This window comes from Labeo rohita, chromosome 12 (assembly GCF_022985175.1).
Source record: "Labeo rohita strain BAU-BD-2019 chromosome 12, IGBB_LRoh.1.0, whole genome shotgun sequence".
NCBI classification, from domain to species: domain Eukaryota; kingdom Metazoa; phylum Chordata; class Actinopteri; order Cypriniformes; family Cyprinidae; genus Labeo; species Labeo rohita.
The window spans coordinates 17528484-17548425 of record NC_066880.1 but is presented as its reverse complement, the minus strand read 5'-3'; the positions used below and the strand labels follow the sequence as shown (position 1 = coordinate 17548425).

General features: G+C 33.9%; 2 protein-coding genes across 2 annotated transcripts; one reads left to right on the top strand and one right to left on the bottom strand.

Moving 5' to 3' along the window:
* The first annotated feature begins 1304 nt into the window (after window positions 1-1304).
* Window positions 1305-14821, top strand: calcoco2 (calcium binding and coiled-coil domain 2). The gene is given in 15 exon segments (XM_051125027.1): window positions 1305-1452; window positions 1823-2026; window positions 2113-2215; window positions 5614-5774; window positions 8389-8514; window positions 9362-9442; window positions 9586-9701; window positions 9786-9855; window positions 10058-10213; window positions 10319-10412; window positions 10415-10503; window positions 12352-12438; window positions 14016-14184; window positions 14268-14293; window positions 14385-14821. Coding segments are annotated over 14 exon segments (1617 nt in total). The 5' UTR covers window positions 1305-1452; window positions 1823-1849; the 3' UTR covers window positions 14547-14821.
* snf8 (SNF8 subunit of ESCRT-II) lies at window positions 14822-19032 on the bottom strand. Its single transcript, XM_051125043.1, has 9 exons — window positions 18911-19032; window positions 18581-18639; window positions 18446-18496; window positions 18202-18340; window positions 15933-16037; window positions 15572-15644; window positions 15345-15486; window positions 15178-15252; window positions 14822-15098 (listed from the first exon to the last, which is right to left on the bottom strand). The coding sequence occupies exons 2-9, from the start codon at window positions 18632-18634 to the stop codon at window positions 14961-14963; spliced, it is 777 nt and encodes a 258-aa protein (XP_050981000.1). The 5' UTR covers window positions 18635-18639; window positions 18911-19032; the 3' UTR covers window positions 14822-14960.
* Window positions 19033-19942: the final 910 nt, after the last annotated feature.

The window sequence follows — 19942 nt, the reverse complement described above, 5'->3', positions numbered from 1 at the left end:
TGTGTATATGTGTGTGTGTGTGTATATGTATATATGTGTATGTATGTATGTGTGTACATATATATATATATATATGTATATATGTGTATGTGTATGTGTGTATATATATGTATATGTGTGTATATATATCTATATATGTATATATATGTATATATATGCATTTATTTAATCCTAAGTACTGCAAAAAGTCAAAATTTGAAAAGCGTTACTATTTAAAATAACTTTAAAATAACTCAAATTTCTATTTGAATATATTTTAAAATGTAGTTTATTCCTGTGATTTCAAAGCTGAATTTTTAGCATCATAGCACCAGTCACATGATCCTTCAGAAATCATTATAATATTCTGATTTGCTGCTCAAAAAACATTTATTATTATTATAATGTTGAAAACAACTGAGTAATTTTTTTTGAGGTTTCTCTGATGAATAGAAAGTTCAGAAGAACAGCATTTATCTGAAATGTCTTTATCAACACTTTTAATCAATTTAAAGCATCATTGCTAAATAAAAGTATTAATTTCTATAAATTTTTCTACAAAAAAATTATATTGACTCCAAGCTTTTGAATGGTATAATGTATAAGCTTTTATTTTAGATAAATGCTGATCTTTGGATCTTTCCATTCATCAAAGAATCCTAAAAAATATATTTAACTTTTTAAAATGTTAATAATAATAATAATAATAAATGTTTCTTGAACTGCAAATCAGCATATTGGAATGATCTCTGAAGGATCATGTGACACTGAAGTCTAGAGTAATGATGCTAAAAATTTAGTTTTGATCACAGGAATAAATTACATCTTAAAAATATTCAAATAGAAAGCAGTTATTTTAAATGTAAAAATATTTCACGATATTACTGCTGTGACATTTTATTGTATTTTGGATGAAATAAACACAGACTTGCTGAGCAGAAGAGAATTCTTTAAAAACATTAAAAATCTTACTGTTCAAAAACTTTTGACTACTGTATTTAAATTTGAATTTCTTTTTTATCTAAGTAGCCTACAGATTTGATAACATACACAGCTGCTAAAAAATTGGAATAATTATGTTTTTTTATACTCACCAAGGGTACGTTTATTTTATCAAACACATTAAGAAAAAATTATTACTCCAATTTTTTGACCAATATAGCCTATTAATATTTTGTACAGTACATAAACGTGTTCTTTTGAAATGTATAAACTATGGTATTTCTAATAAGAGAATACATACTTAAAGCCTGTATTAGGATGGTCAGTCCCATCATGACTCATACCTCTGTATGACACAATACACGGGAATCCCCGGTAGATTCATTTGAACAGTCGTATGTGGCAGTGCCCGACCTGCGCATAGAACTACATCTCCCAGACTGTGTTTATTGGTTTGCACCCATTTATAGCAACTGTCGTGTATCTCACCGCCTGTTGAACACGGTCTGACTGCGACAGGAGAAGGTTCAGGTAACATTTTATTTATGGAACTTGTTTATTCTGAAAATACCTCAAACTTATGTGAGTAAACACGTCAAAGCGTGGTTTCACCCAATGTTCTGTACTCATTTTTAAATTCTAAGAAGTTATTGTAAGATTACAAGCCATATCGTGTTTACTTAATCACTTTTTGTCTTTAAACTATATTTTGATTTATTTACATACCGAGGTAACAAAATCAAACAGAAGCAGTGTGTTGTCAATCGACGTTATGTACTTTCTGTTTGTCCTAAAGATACTGCCTCACGTATGCTAAATGAAAGTGAAAGAATAACTAAACAAAGGCAAAAACAAACATAAACTAGCTTCTGACTAAAATAATCTTTTGTGGCATTGAAAGGTGACTGTGTCCCTCATAAACTCCGGGATGAATGACGGAACGGAGGAAGAGACGGTCCCCGTTATAATGGAGACCTCATCGTTCTCACAGGTAGTTTTCAACGATGTTCCTCCATCATATCCGCCAAACATTGCTGTTACGTGTCGGTACACTCTTACCGGTGCTCTACAGCCCAGCTCGAGGGACTGGATTGGTATCTATAAGGTGTGTAAGAAATAACATATTTACAAATAATACATTTTCTGCGTTGTATTGGTTTATAAAGAAGTTAAATTTGTGAAATGGCTCAGGTTGGTTGGAATTCAACACAGAAGTATTATACCTACGTATGGGTGGACCCTCCCCTAGGCCATGTCGGACCTGAACCGCTTGTGCAACAAGTGGTTTTCAAAGGTAGGAATGTCACTGTTTTCCATTCACTGCACATTTTGAATTTCTCCTTTATCGGTCACATCTTTTTAGTATGTTGTTCCATAAGCTGTGGTATAGAACCAGAGGAACCTGAAGAGCGAGACTGAGCCTTAACACTAAAACCTTATTGTGATATAAACATGGTTGGCAACTATGTAAACAAATATTCAATACGGCAAGAGACTAAAGGTAAAAAAGATCATCAAGTGTGTGGTAGTTGTGGCCCTGGTGTAATTAATGTCACCAGTGCTGTGGATGTGACGTTGTGCTGCTATTTTAGTAAAGGCTGAATCACTTGAGTGCTCCAGATCTACTCATCACGTTACTCGGGGATCCTAAATCAAGGGGTCTTGTGATGTGTCAGGTGTCTGAAGAATTTGGTTTGCTTCTCTGCACCACTTTCTTGGCAATTAATTATTTGTGGGATCCACCGGGTGAGGATTAGTTGAATATTGCAGGGAATTTTTTCATATTAAAACATTTAGATATTTATCTTGGGCTTGAGTGAGAGCAGACTTTAAATTGTAGCTTATGCTAAACCAAATTAACAATAAATAACATTAATATTCTGTACTATTTCATCTAAATAAATAAAACAAAATACACTAAAATTACACAAAAAAATATGTATTTATGCATTTAAAATGTAAATAAAATGTACAAAAATCTCCTCACTGTCCTCACTGAAATACAAAAATATCACTGACAAATATGCATCATAAAAAGTTTATTAGTTTTTATTAAAAATGTGTAATTTTATATGCAATTCAAATACATAAATCTTAACTTTAGGGCTAAATATTTTTTGAGTATAAAGTCATTTTAAATGTTATACAAGTGAATTTAGGCATCACAAAAGCACCACAAAATCACAAATTACTATTAAATGTAAATTCATGTCCCAGTGGCATTTTCTTGGTTAAATAAACATTACTTACACTATAGAAAAAGAAAGAAAGAAAGAAACTATTCTATTTTATATATTCACATTTACCATCAAATCAATATATTCTATTTATTAATCCAAGTATAAATCTAATCAAGTTAGTGTTTTTTAAATGCATTTTAAATTTATAACTCAAGGCAGTAACAATTTAAACAATATATTTTATTTGTGAACTTATGTTCAGATATTCTTTTTAATAGTTAACTTTTTAAATATTTTTTTTAGTAGTTAGTTAATTTATTTTTTTGGATCATTAGTAATCAAAGCTCAGTAAATATTGTTCGCAGACAGATTTTATTTAAATTTCACCAAGCTGATTACTCACTAAAAACTTCCACAGATCATGTTTTCATTCCATTAAAAAAAATAGTTATTGTTTACTTTCTTTTTTAATTAGTCTTCACATTATAACGTTATTATATTGTTTATTCAGATCAATTCGGAAATGCACACAAACACAAATCATATCACATAAAAAATCTCCACGTAAAACTGATCGGGCAGACCAAATCGTAAGTCGCAGAGACTTGAAACTGGGAGGGATGGTAGTACTCACACCATCTACAACGTAACCACAGCGATCAAAAGTACAAAATCGCTTATAACTCCTTAAAGGAGAAGTCCACTTCTAGAACAATAATTTACAAATAATTTACTCACCCCCTTGTCACCCCCGTTTCAGGATTTTTCTTCATATAATGGACTTCGATTGTGCCCCCGATTTTGAACTTCCAAAATGTAGTTTAAATGCAGCTTCAAAAGGCTCTAAACGATCCCAGCCGAGGAAAAAGGGTCTTATCTAGCGAAACGATCTTTTTTTTTTTTTTCAAAAAATAAAAATGTGTATAATTTTTAAACTCAAAAGCTCATGTAGCACAGGCTCTGAAATGCGCGTTCACAATACTGCGTACTATTGAATCACGTCGAAAGGTCACGCGGAACTACAGACCCAGTGTTTACAAAGCGAACACACAAAGACTAACAAAGTGCAAGTCAAAAGCTGTTTACAAACAAAAGGCTACAACGATGTCGGACGATTCTGAAGTTGTAGGAGATAATAAGATGAGTTTTTCACCATACTCAGTACACAGGCGATGAACTTACACGTGATTCGTAGTAGTGATGGGAAGTTCGGATCATTTTACCGACTCGGACCTTTGAGTCTCGTTCAGCAAAATGAACAAATCTTTTTTTCGAATCATTTCGTTAATTTTAGCAAAATCAGCAACACATGACAGCCCCATAAGATGAACGAACGACTCGAAAAACCCGAAGACTCAAAACAGGTGAACTAATTCCAGTACAGAACCTAATAGGATGTTGCGCATGCGCGACTGAACGAATCACTCCCTGAGACGACTCGTTCTTCCTGAGTCACATTAAAGTTCTGTTCAAAATGAACGAATCATTCAAGAACGCACATTCCAGAGCCTGTGCTACACATGCTTTTGTGCTTACAAAGTATACAAATTTTTATTTTTCGAAAAAAATTTCACTAGATAAGACCCTTCTTCCTCAGCTGGGATCATTTAGAGCCTTTTGAAGCTGCATTAAAACTACATTTTGGAAGTTCAAAATCGGGGGGCACAATTGAAGTCCATTATATGAAGAAAAATCCTGAAATGTTTTCTTCAAAAACCATAATTTCTTTACGACTGAAGAAAGAAAGACATGAACATTTTGGATGACAAGGGGGTGAGTAAATTAAATGTAAATTGTTGTTCTGGAAGTGGAGTTCACCTTTCACCATTCATCGCAGACTCAAGTGTCTTATGTCATTGGAATCTGTGGCTCACACCGGACAAAACGCATGTTTTGGGGTATTTTGCATTTTTTTTGAAAAACCTAATTTTGAGAACTAGTCCTAGGTTTCGAGCCTGATCGTAACCAAACCAGTGCAGGAAAATTATCTAGAGAGTGAATATCAATAATTATCAAAAAAAAAAAAAAAAAAAAAAGTTGAACTTTTGATTCTTAGTCACAAAGGGAAGACAAAGTGTTTACTACAGCAGCTAAAATTTTTGAATGGAATGAGATCTTCGCCAAACTCAAAATGCATATGTTAGAGCTGAATCTGAGGTCACGTGAAAAAAGTTGCGGAGCTTGGCCACTTGGTAGCACTATAAGGGGGGAAAAAAAACTAAAAACAGCCATAACTACGCAACTGTTTGTCCTATTGATGTGAAAATTAGTTTGCACACTCTTGGTCCAAAGTACCACAAGTGGCTATAAGGACATTTGTGTGTCTTATAAAACATGGCCACTATAGCCGGATGAAATTTGAGTACCTATTAGACAAGGTTAACGGAGGTTGATTGGAACAAAACTCTGCAGGCCTGTTTAGATTATATAGGGGGCCTTTGAAATATTGGGTTTAGAACCACTGCCCTGTACTAAACTCTAATGAAACTCTAATTTTTTTTCTCTCTCTCAGAGGGCTACCTACCCAAGGATGATGGGGAGTTTTACCAGTTCTGTTATGTGGACAGCTTCGGTCATGTCAAAGGAGCAAGCACCCCATTCTGCTTTCAAAATCCAGCAGAAACAAGCCTTGGCTCCAGCTTGGAGAAAGACCTGTTAGTCATAACAACACAGGTACATCTCCAAGTTAAAGTTCCTACCATTTTTTTTTTCTTTCTGCTAGCCACTAAAAGTTTAATATTAATACTAACTGGCCAAAAAATGATTTATCCAATGTCCTTGTGAGTAGGAACAGGCAGAAAAGTTGGAGAAAGAGAAAGAGGACTTTGTGAAAGAGATCGAGGCTTTAAAAGAAGCAAATGCTTATCTGAAATCTGAGTTGGATGAAAAACTGCATGAGATCCACCGTCTCAGGGTTAGTCAGACTCTCTTTCTTTTATAACACACATATGTAAAAAGTATACACTTAATGTTTACAGTTTTTGTGGTACTAATTGTGTTTTTTGTAATGAGGGTTAACTGACCTGTCTAATCTGTTATGTGATGTCCCATGCTAATTTAGTGGCCTGTCTTTGTGTGCTGTACCCACTGTAGTGGGAATGTTGTACTACTTGTTGTCCTACTTAGTCTTATGATGGTATTATTTATAGTATTTATTAATCAGCCAGGCTTTCTGTTTTTTTTTCAATTTTACAGTCATGGTCAAAAATATCAGCGCCCTTTGCAATTCTGTCAGAAAAACGCTTTTCTCAGAAAATTGTTCCAATTGCAAATGTTTTGGTATTCACATGCTTATTGTTTTTGTTTGCACTGCAACAACACAAAAAACAGAAAAAAAAAGTCAGACTTGATACAATTTCACACAGAACTCGAAAATGGACTAGACAAAATTATTGGCACCTCAAAATTGTAAGAAATAATTGATGCTCCTGTAATTTGTATTTAGACACACCTGTGGCAAGTAACAGGTGTGGGCAATATAGCATATGGCATACACTTGCAATATATACAATATATGGCAACACTTGCAACCAATTAAAATTAAGAAAAGTTGACATAATCTATGTGTTGTGTGTCACACTGAGCATGGAGAAAAGAAATAAGTTTCTAGAGTTGTCTGTGGATTTGAGAGAAAAAGTTGTGAAAAAACATGGACAATCTCAAGGCTACAAGTCCATCTCCAGATATCTTAATGTTCCTGTGTCCATTGTGCACAACATCATCAAGAGGTTTACAGCACTGTAGTTAACATCAAGAGGTTTTATGGCACTGTAGTTAACCTCCCTGGACGTGGATGGAATTAATTAAAAAAAAAAATTACAACGAAGGATCGTTCGAATGGTGGATAAAGAACCCCAACTAACTTCCAAACAAATTCAAGCTGATCTGCAGACGCAGGGTAAAACAGTGTCAGCTCGCACTATCCGTCACCATCTGAATGAAAAGAGATGCTATGGTAGGAGACCCAGGAGGACACCACTGCTGACACAAAGGCATAAAAAAGCAAGACTGGAGTTTGCCAAAACTTATGTGACAAAACCATAATCCTTCTGGGAGAACATACATGTGGACAGATGAGACAAAAGTAGAGCTTTTTGGTAAAGGACATCATGGCACTGTTTACAGAAAAAGAAATGAGGCCTTCAAAGCATAGAACACAGTCCCTACAGTCAAACATGGTGGAGGTTCAAAGATGTTTTGGAGTTGCTTTGCTGCTTCTGGCACTGGATACCTTGTGATCTGTATCATGAAATATGATGATTACCAAAGAATTTTGGGGCGCAACATAGTGGCCAGTGTCAGAAAGCTGCGTCTCCACCAGAAGTCATGTGTCTTCCAGCAGGACAATGACCTGAAATACACTTCAAAAAGCACTGAGAAATGGTTACAAACAAAGCGCTGGAGAGTTCTGAAATGGCCAGCAATGAGTCCAGATCCTGAATCCCATAGAACACCTGTGGAGAGATCTCAAAACAGCAGTTGGGAAAAGGCATCCTTCAAAAGTGAATGACCTGGAGCAGTTTGCAAAAGAAGAGTGGTCCAGAATTCCACTAGAGAGGTGTAAGAAACTCATTCATGGTTACAGGAAGCAATTAATTTCAGTTATTTTTTCCAAAGGGTGTGCTGCCAAATATTAAGTATAGGGTGCCAATAATTTTGTCCAGTCCATTTTTTGGGTTCTGTGTGGAATTGTATCAGATTTGACTTTTCTTCTCTGTGTTTTTTTTGTGTTGTTCCAAGGCAAACAAAAATAAATAAATAAATAAATAAAATAAACATGTGACTACCAAAACATTTGCAACTGCAACAATTTTCTGAGAAGGGTTGCATCTTCTGACAGAATTGCAAGGGTGCCAATATTTTTGGCCATGACTGTATTTTGATTTAAGTTTGAGTCATTTTATTGTTTTTATCGTTTTTATTAGTTTTATAACTTAAATTTTTTATTTAAGTTTTGATTATGTAATTTTCAAACTTAAACTTAATTTCAGTTATTTGTCAAGGCAACATTTTTAATTGTCATATAAGTTGTTTATCTGATATTTATATTTCATTTAACTTAACTTTAATCTTTAATCTTTATTTCCATTGGATCGGAATAAGCTTTGTAGTAAGGAGATATTTGAATTGTTTATTAATAAACTGGTGCTTTCTTAGTCAGTGTCGCAAAGATAAAGTTGACAATCCTGACCTGCCGTCAGCCTCATTGGACACACCTTTAAAGAGAAATGCATGTTTACAGATTACATAAAATAAAAAATTATTTATCCAATGTCCTTGTGAGAAGGAGCAGGCAGAAAAGTTGGAGAAAGAGAAAGAGGACTTTGTGAAAGAGATCGAGCCGTTAAAAGAAACAAATGCTATTCTGAAATCTGAGTTGGATGAAAGACTGCATGAAATCCGCCGTCTCAGGGTTGGTCAGACTCTCTTTCTTTTATAACACACATATGTAAAAAGTATGCACTTAATGTTTACAGTTTTTGTGGTACTAATTATGTTTTTTGTAATGAAGGTTAACTGACATGTCTGATCTGTTATGTAATGTCCCATGCTATTTTAGTGGCCTGTCTTTGTGTGCTGTACCCATTGTAGTGGGAATGTTGTACTACTTGTTGTCCTACTTAGACTTATGATGGTATTATTTATAGTATTTATTAATCAGCCCGGCTTTCTTTTTTTTTCAATTTTACAGTCATGGTCAAAAATATCGGTGCCCTTGCAATTCTGTCAGAAAATGAAATGCTTTTATCAGAAAATTGTTCCAATTGCAAATGTTTTTTTTTGTTGTTCCAACGCAAACAAACAAACAAAAAAAAATAAACGTGAGTACCAAAACATTTGCAACTGCAACAATTTTCTGAAAGGCTGCATCTTCTGACAGAATTGCAAATGTGCCGATATTTTTGGCCATGACTGTATTTTGATTTAAGTTTTAGTAATTTTATTGTTTTTGTTGTTTTTATTAGTTTTATAACTTTAATTTTTCATTTCAGTTGATTATGTAATTTTCAAACATAAACTTATTTTCAGTTCATTTTTAATTTTCATATAAGTTGTTTATCTAATATTTATATTTCATTTAACTTAACTTAATCTTTAATCTTTATTTAATCCTAATTTAATTTACAGAAAACAATTATCACTGGTTTTAGTTGTAACAATAATAACACATTTACTGCATTGCTCTTTTACTAATGGTCATTGCAAAACACTACTGGTGAATAAAGTGATCGTAAACGTATCTTTATACTAAACTGCAGAGCTCCATGGAAGATATGAATCCAAAGGATAAACCAGAGTCACCATTGCCAGATGTACAGAGTTATACTTCCACTGAGGAGGTAAAGAAAGAGCTATCTTTATGCAAACAACCAGTGGAAACACTTACAAAGCTGACTGTTTTAGCTATAGCATGTCTATAATTTAATCTGTATAAATGAGATTTATACAAGATATGACATTAATCAAACACAATTATTTAAAGCCACTGACATGTCTGCAAGAAAAGTACCAGAGAGCTGTTCAAAAGATCCAGTTGCTTAAGAAAGAAAGGACAGAGTTACAGCAAGAGCTTGGACTCAAAGATGAGGAAATCCTAGGGTGAGTGTCCTCACTGGAAACCTCTGTGCCAATGTGTTTTATGTGCAAAAAGTTTGTGGAAATGTTCATCCTTTTTTCATCCAGGCTAAATACCTTGCTGAAAGAAGCAGAGCAAAATTACAACAAAGTACAGGACCAGGTCAAGCTGCTACAGGTTTGCAAATGTGTTCTTAATGTGTGTTATTACTGTTCATTTAAAAAATATATATTTATTTTTGTAGCACCTCTAAACAAAGACACTTCATAATTCATGACAATACAAATACCAAGACAAAACTAGAGTGAGAATTGAAAAGAAAACAAAATGAATGCAAAAAAAGGTAGGAATTGGGAGCTTCACATTTATTCTGTTTTAGGTGGATGTGCAAAGCAGCAGGAAAGACTATGAGAAACTGCATGCTGAAATCCAGGAGCTTAGGATGAAAAGAGCTCTGGAAGACCGGAGGGCTGAAAACAAATCATTACAAACATCCATTTTAGAGCAAGAAGCCCAAAGGAAAGAAGAAAACAAAGTGAGGCTTGTCACTAAGGCTTATCTATTTGGACTTTGGAAACACTGACTTAAATATAAATCAGTAATCACTGTATTGTCATAAAGTAATCTCTTTATGACTCAGGTACAGATTCAGGCCTTGCTCGCTCAGCTGGCAGAGGCCAGAGGGCTGCTTCGCAGTGAGGTGCAGAGTTGCAAAGATGCCAGCAAACGTGCAGAAACAGCAAGCAGGAATTGAAGGAAGTGAAACGGAAGCTGGAGGAGATGGCCTTGAAACAGGCTGAGGACGAGAATACCAATCAAGTCCAGGTATTTTTCAATATAGCATCATATTTTTTTTTTTAAAGGCTGGTTCATCCAAAAGTGTTTTTCTTCTAGTACATTAACTAACTAGCAAATGATTGTAATGCCACGCCAGCAGAGGGAGCCCTCACCTTTCTGACTGTTACCGCTCCCTCTGCTGCTTCTCTGGTTACTTCCTGTTTGGTGGCCATTTAAGGAGGCCTATACCAAACAGGCTTTGCGAAGTATTGTTTTGCCTGTGTGGACTCTACCAAGCGTTTTTCCTGATTTCATTGCCTTGTTTTTGCTATTTCCACGGTTTTGTTTCATTGTCATCATTTTGTCTTGCTTCTTTGCCATAGTTTTTGCCTAGTTTCATAGCCTTGCTTATTTTGCTACTTTGGACTGCTCACTTGGACTTTGACCTTCTGCCTGTTTATTTGGATTACGCTTTTGTCTTGCCTTCGGTTTACTGTTGTTTGGAGATCAACCCTTCCTGTCTTGACTACGCTGTGTTTAATAAAGCTTGCATCTGGATCTAACACGCTTCACTGGAGTCCCGTTACAGAGATTAAGAAAGGGCGATTTGTGGCCTTTGTCAGTGTGACGTCATACCAACAAGAAGCTGGGAATGGCTTTATTTTAAAAAGGGGATATTTCTTATAAAGATTACAAAAATACCACTGGGTGGATTTTTATCATAATAGGGTAGTTGTGTACACGCACTGCCAACACACATTTATGTTCAAACAACATGTAAAAGTGAGTTTTGCATCCAATGACCTCTTTAAAGCTTTCTATGGATATATTTGTCATGTATGTAGGGCAAGTATTCTCTTCATTTTTTGAGTTTCGGTTCATTTTTGTGAAGCGCTCCTGTTCAAGACAGAGACGGCAAAAAGTGCATCCTGTTTGTTTTCTTTATTTTACAAAAGCACGTTTTGTTGATATTGTGAGTGCACACAAATAAAAGTAGACTCTTTGCAGTTCCAAATGATGTGGTACTCTTACCTTTATGAGCAAAAATGACAGTGTATTTTAAAGAGGTCATCGGATGCCCATTTTACACAAGTTGATATGATTCTTTAGGGTCTTAATGAAAAGTCTATAACATGCTTCGGTTAAAATTCCTCAATGGTAGTGTAAATAACACCTTTTTTACCTTGCCTCAGCTCTGCAAAAATCATCCTGTTCTGATTGAAGTTGCTTTAAATGTTAATGAGCTCTGCTCGCCCCGCCCCTCTCTTTTCTTTGTGGAGTGACAAGCCTGTTTACTTTAGCCGCATTTAGCTGCATTTAACCGTGTTTTGCGCTAAACTTGCATTAATTAAAAAAACCCTTATACTCACTTCTGCTGTAAGTCAAGCTGGATCACGAATGATTTGCACAAACATAGACTGTTAAACTGTTAGGACAAGGGCCGGGGGAGGGCCTGAGTGTCTCAGGCCAGGGCCGGGCCCATGTAGGGCTCTGTTCGTTCCCTCGTTTCAATTAAAATTCCCCCTTGAATCGGCGGGCCCCCAATCTGCCCAGGCCCATATGCACCTGAATACCCTGCATACCTAGATGCATGGAATTTTTTAACAATGTCCTTACTGTCTTTCTGGGCCTTGAACGTGTCAGTTGTGTTGCTGTCTATGCAGGGTCAGAAAGCTCTCAGATTTCATCAAAAATATCTTAATTTGTGTTCTGAAGATGAACAAAGGTATTATGGGTTTGAAACTATACGCGGGTGAGTAATTAATTACAGAATTTTCATTTTAGGGTGAACTATCCCTTTTAATCTTTTACGTTCTATTTTTAGTCTGATGTAAGTACTTTTAGGAATAATAATCCATTTTAGGATCCTGATTCTACACAATTTTGTCATTATAGGCACAACTTCAGCAGGCACAAGACAAAATTTATGAAATGGCAGAGACATCAAGATCAGAGAGAGAGAACCTTGTGAAAAGGAATGAGGTAATCTGTTTTGTTATGACACATTAAACATTACTGTTAGCTACACTACCATTCAAAAGACTGTGGTTGGTAAGATTTCCTAATGTTTTGGAAATAAATCTTTTATGTTCACAAGACTGCACTTATTTGATCAAAATACAGTTAAAACAATAGTGTGAAATATTATTACAATTGAAGATATTTTCTATTTTAATATATTTTAAAATGTAATATATTCCTGTGATGAAAATTCTGAATTTTCAACAGCCATTACTCAAGCCTTCAGTGTCACGTGATCCTTTAGAAGTCATTCTAATATGTGACCCTGGACCACAAAACCAGTCATAAGCAGCATGGGTATATTTGTAGCAGTAGCCAACAATACATTGTATGGGTCAAAATTATCAATTTTTATTTAGGATATTAAGTAAAGATCATGTTCCATTAAGATATTTTGTACATTTCCTACCGTAAATATCAAAATTTATTTTTTGATTAGTAATATGCATTCCTTTGGCGATTTTCTCAATATTTAGATTTTTTTGTACTTTTCAAATAGTTGTATCTCAGCCAAATATTGTTCTATCCAAACAAAGCTTATTTTATTCAGCTTTCAGATTATGTATAAATCTCAATTTTGAAAAATTGATCCTTATGACTAGTTTTGTGGTCTGGGGTCACACAGAATTATGAAACCTTGTGATCATCTGTTCTGAAAATGCTGTGCTTCTTAATATTTTTGTGATTTTTTTTTTCCAGGATAATTTTTGGTTTGGTTTAATTTTTTGTAACATTTTAAATGTATTTACCACGTTATTATGAAATTAATGTGTTTGTGGAATAACTAACAACTTGCTGACTCCAAACTTTTGAACAGTAGTGTATTTTAAAGGACAAGTCCACTTCCAGAACAAAAATTGACAGATAATGTACTCACCCCTTGTCAGCCAAGATGTCTTTCTTTCTTAAGCCGTAAAGATATTATGTTTTTTGAGGGAAACATTTCAGGATTTTTTTCCATATAATGGACTGCTATGGTGCCTCGATTTTGAACTTCCAAAATGCAGTTTAAATGCATCCCAGATGCGGTTGTAAAGCCGAGGAAGAAAGGTCTTATCTAGAGAAACGATCACTTATTTTTATAAAATTTAAACACTTTTTAATGTCAAACGCTCATCTTGTCTTACTCAGCCTGGACTGTTTTTTCCGGTTCATGACGATTAGGGTATGTCGAAAAATTCCCATCTCATGTTCTCTCTCAATTTCAAAATCTTCCTTTATCACTGTTTTAAATTTAAACTGCATTTTGGAAGTTCAAAATCGGGGGCACCATACCAGTCCTTTATATGGAGAAAAATCCTGATATGTTTAACTCTAAAAACATAATTTCTTTACGGCTGAAGAAAAAAAGACATGAACATCTTGGATGACAAGGGGCTGAGTACATTATCTGTCAATTTTTGTTCTGGAAGTGAACTTCTCCTTTAAAAAAATGATTACCAAAGAGGTGGAATTCAGGACACTGAATGACACGCCAGTCAATTATTATACTGTTATTATTATTATTTCATGAAGGTATTTGATCTTTTTTTCTTTAGGAACTGCAGGCAGAATTAAACAAGCTTCGTAGGACATTGTTTGACTACCAGGTTGCATCTGTTGCTGCAATGTCTGATCAACTATCCAACCCTCAAAGCCCAGCAGCCTCCCAGGAGCAACCATACCCACTTGACCCTCATTTATATGAGAGCATTGATCACACGACAGGTTGGTAGAATAACAACGAAGTTGTAACATTTACTTAAATGCCAGTATTTCTCTAAACTGCCTATTTAATTTCTACTATATAGCAAACCCTGCAGGAAGAGAGCTTGAGGTAATGACTCTTTTATGAATACAAAATTTCAAAAAAGACTTTTTCAAAAGTCAGAATGACTCATTGGTATGCGTTTTTTTTTTATGTGCAGACCAGGGTGTGCCAGCACTGTCATGAGGGCTTTCCTGGCGTCACCGAGGATGAACTGGCAGAACATGAGCAGTCTCACAAAGTGTGTCCGTTGTGCACTCTGATCTGTGACGATATGGGACAGCAGGAGTTTGAAGATCACGTCTACAGTCATGAGATTTAGTCAATTCTTTCATACTGTCTTTTAAAAAATATGCTGGTGCTTTTTAAAGTACTGAATGGTCCCTAAACAAGGATTTTTTTTATTATTATGTAATGAATGTAATGTATTACCGAAGAAACTGGAACTAAATATCCAATTAAATGATAAAATAATAGTACATATAATACAAATGTAGGATAAATTATTCTTACATAACCATTGGCATAATCGTATTTACCCAAATTTATTTCCAGTGGTTAATCAAGCGTTGAAATAATAAACATTATTGTGAGAAATGTGACTAAATAGATGTTTTATTCTCCATTTTCACCTTTTCCTCTCAAACAAGCTTGACTTGCAACATCGTGACATTCTTTGACATTCACCTCTATATGTTTCCCCACGACTGTGTATTTACAAAATAATGTCTTATTCTCAAGGTGTCATTTGGTTGGCCTCCTCAGGCGTAACGTCTCGCGATAGCAGCTCCGAGAACAGAGCAGGCAGCCAGTACTGTGGCTCCCCCGCAGCTTGGGAGTCCAGCCACGCTAAGCCTTCTTTCAGCAGGTGATCCTGAAATACAGCGCAAAAAGGTATTGCTACATGATCCAGAAAGTGTTCAGAATGGTGTTTTGTTGTTCTACACACTTACAAGAACGTGACAGGCCCGCTCTCTCTCCCACTTGAGGCTGTCTCTGATCTCGCTCACTGTCACGTAGCCCTTTTTCTGTGAAACACATGGCCAATAATCAGATCTGATGTCATGGAAGTGTAAAGGTCTCCGACTTGTGTGGTATTACCTCTGAGGTGTGGTATTACCTCTGCTAGCTGAAGGACGACAGTGTGATCCATGTTGAGCTCTGCTGGGACCGACTGGACTAGATAAGAGCCTCCGACGGGAATCATCCCGAAGCCATTTCCCATAGCCTTGAGCTTCTTGATGGCCCGCACCAAGTCATCCCTGAGTGACGACGTTAATGGGTGGTAAGAGATTTCACACGTTTAGTATAGCTAGAGAGCGGGATGTACAAATCAAAGACACTCACTGGCTCACATCTTGTGCAAACTTCCCTCTTCCTTTCAAGACACGGTGGTGAAGTTCATCCAGTGTGATGAGACCTGCAAATATAAAGTTATTTATTAGTTAGTATTTACATTTCTTTATTGTTAGGTTGTCATTCTGAACAGTTGAAAACAAACACTGACAAGGTGATCAGCTGTTTTATGGTGTTTTTTTAATGTGTAAAGAAACAGCTTGTCTGTTGTCATTTTTTTTTTTAAATATCTGACCGGTGTTTGCCATGATGGATGAATCAGAATCAAGTATTACAGAGAGAGTAAGTAAAGACATGACACGACAGAGCAGGCAATTTGTCTTTAAGGAAAAGAAAAACTGACAAAACTTACCGCCGTTTCTGTGTTTTAGGGCCAAACAGACTTCAATGATCTGTACGCCAAGCTCATAGTAGAAATCTCCAACTCCAAGCATCTCAGACCAAAATCCTTTTCCAGCTGCACACACACAGCAAAAGAGAATAAAGTTAGGTCATATAAGTGTTCTTGGAATTTTAATTAATTATAATAAATCATATATAAAATAATATCAATTATCAATAATCAATCAATTATGTAATAATTATGTTATGTAATTATTAGAATAATTAATACTAATGAATACATTTAATGTATCCAGGTTTCTTATGAGCACACTGTATACTCTAATATTAAATATTACAATTAATTATATATAATAAACTTCTAATAATGTATACTAATTAATAATTATGCGATTATGTAACCACACAATTTTCATGTAAGCATACTGTATACCCTAATATTAAATTAATATTTTTCTCTACAATTGTAATTAATTAGAATTATAATTTGTAATAATTCCTAAAAATATATACATTTGTCTGAAATTATAATTAAATATAATAAACTTTTAATAATGTATACTAATTAATAATTATGTAACTATGTAACCACACAAGTGCTCATATAAGCATACTGTACACCCTAGTATTAAATTAATATTTTTCTCTACAATTATAATTAATTATAATTAGAATTTATAATACTTCCTAAAAATTATGTAACCACACAATTTTCAATTTTCAAACATACTGTACACCCTAATATTAAATTAATATTTTTCTCTACAATTGTAATTAATTAGAATTATAATTTGTAATAATTCCTAAAAATATATACATTTGTCTGAAATTATAATTAAATATAATAAACTTCTAATAATGTATACTAATTAATAATTATGTAACTATGTAACCACAAAATTTTCATAAGCATACTGTACACCCTAATATAAATTAATATTTTTCTCTACAATTGTAATTCATAATAATTCCTAAAAATTATACTTTTGTGTGAAATTATAATTAAATATAATACACTTCTAATAATGTACACTAATTAATAATTACGTAACTATGTAACCACGCAGTGTTCATATAAGCATACTGTACACCCTAGTATTAAATTAATATTTTTCTCTACAATTATAATTAATTATAATTTCTAATAATTCCTAAAAATATATACTTTTGTCTGAAATTATAATTAAATATAATTAACTGCTAATAATGTATACTAATTAATCATTATGTAACTATGTAACCACACAGTTTTCATAAGCATATTGTACACCCTAATATTAAATTCATATTTTTTTCTACAATTAATTATAATTACAATTTGTAATTCCTAAAAAATTATTCTTTTAATAATGTATCTACACAATATTCATGTTAGCATACCATACACCCTAATACGAAATCATACAATGGCATATCCGTATAATTCATTATAATTATAATACTATAATGATAATTCATTATTTATAGTTTTAATTTACAATATTTTATATAATCATTATGCTTACATTTTACGTAATCATTTTTCATATGGACAAACTGTACAGCCTAATATTAAATCATAAAATTACATTTTATCCATCACCTATTTCAGCTTTAAGAGAAATATTTCTTTATATAATCGCATTTAAAAAAAATTGTTTAGATTTTTAAATGTTTCTTTAAAGTCTCTTCTGCTCACCAAGCCTGCATTTATTTGATCCGAAGTACAGCAAAAACAATACAATTTTGAAACAGTTTTGTTATTTAAAATAACTGCGTTCTATTTTAATATATTTTAAAATGTAATTTATTCCTCTGATTTCAAAGCTGAATATTTAGCATCATTACTCCAGTCACATGATCCTTCAGAAATCATTTGCTGCTCAAAAAACATTTATTGTTATTATTATTATGCTAAAAAACAGCTGATTAGAAATTCAGGTTTTTAGGTAATAAAAAAAATCATGCGACACTGAAGACTGGAGTAATGATGCTGAAAATGTTAAAATATTTTCAAATAGAAAGCAGTTATTTTAAACAGTAAAATATTTAAAGGTTTTACTGCTGTATTTTGGATCAAAGCAAATGTAGGCTTGTTGAGCAGAAGAGAATTCTTTAAAAAACAATTAAAAATCTTACTGTTCAAAAACTTTTGACTGGTAGTATATACTGTGTATATTTATATGCATACATGAAAACACACATACATGTATATATTTCACACATACATGTACATATGTGACATAGACTTTACTTTTGGATGCGATTAATTGATTTGACAGCCCTAGATATAAACTTACATGCAAGTGGATCAACCCCTATGGTGGCGCACATCTCTTGAAACTGCACCCTGAACTGAGAGCTCTTACGGATTTCTTGTTTATGCTTGCTGGCAAACTCTTCCAAATGGGTCTTAAAGGTTTCCAGTTGTTTTGACATCTACAAAAACAACATGCACGTTCTGATTATAATGGGATTAATACTGTTTTACATCTGTGAGGTTTGCTTGCACTCAAAGTGCATTGCTCATCAAGATATACGCACCTGTGCAATCTGATCCTCAGCAAGGACAGTCCCTCTCTCTTTATACTTTGCCTGTGGTAGTAAACAAATTAGATTTATGAAAATGCAAAAAGATTTGCCTAGTTGCTAAATCTCGCAAAAGTGATGTCATCATACCTCTGCAAGTTTCTTTTTGGCGATCGCTCCAGCTCCGACTCCTCTTCTGTGCATGATGCCTATAAAAACGACTAAAATATTATACTACAAAATGAAACTCTATAATTCTCCTGTTTTGACAACTGTAGTATTTCACTTCCTAGTCAGGTGAACAGCTCACGAGCTACATAGTCGCATATCGAGACAAAATGTGTCAAAGCAGGCAAACTAAATTAGCTTTGTTACAATAAACCAAACGAATAGGGTTGTTGCCTTTGAATTAAGCTATTTATCTATAACGTTACAAACAGTCCAGGAAGAAAACATCCACAGAAGTGTATTATTTCTTACGTATTACTCGACGAAGGTCTTGACAGTAATGTTTTGGTGAATGTGTCCGATAACGCCACCCGTTGGACTGGAGAGCAACTGACAAAACAATGTTATATCGTCAAGTTAATTGAGATAGGGCCGATTGCAGAACAGCAGAACCATACGTCACAGCAGTCACAGGGCAGCAACGCTGCGGCAGCAGGCTCAGACGGTAGTGGGCGGAGTCTCCGTCGCAGATCGGAAAAGGGTGAAAATAGCAATAAGTGATCAACTTATATTTTTTCTTGTCCTTTTCTTATTTTTAATGTTGTTATTGTTATTTGAAGAAAAAATAAAAATAATTATGAACACCAGAATTTGCTCTACTTATCTTTGTGGAGCGTTTCAAAGTTAAAGCTGTTAATGTTAAGTCCGTATTATGTATATGAGTGCTCGCGCCTGTTTATATATACACATATATACATACACCAAATTACTATTAACCGTAAGATACAGTTACACTATTAACTGTAAGATACGATATGTGTGTGTCAGTGGCGGCTACTGGTCTGTCAAATAGGGGAAGCTCATTTTCGGCCTACATCATAAAATTGTCTATTTATTTATTCACAAGAATGTGCCTTATTGTCATAAGTAAGTCACAATGCAAACAATCGTAAAAAAAAAAAAAGCTTTAGTTTTATTATGCAAAATAGGATGTATTTTTTCTTTTAGTCAGATGCTACTATATAGTATAAATATTTTGCAATTTAAATAAGGTTATTATGGAGATTTATTTATTTATAAAGTATTTTAATAGAAATATAAGGTTTCATTATGTTATGTTAAAATTTTTCAAGATTACTATATATATATATATATATATATATTAATTTATAGTCATCCTCCATGTTAATATTTAATGTAGTAATCTATATATATATACTGATTACTACATTAAATATTAACATGAATGAATGAATGAACGATCTAAAAAAAATATTAAACTCTGTAAAAGTGAAACAAGGAATGTGGTGTATAATTGTGTGATATGTATGATGAAAATCAAGC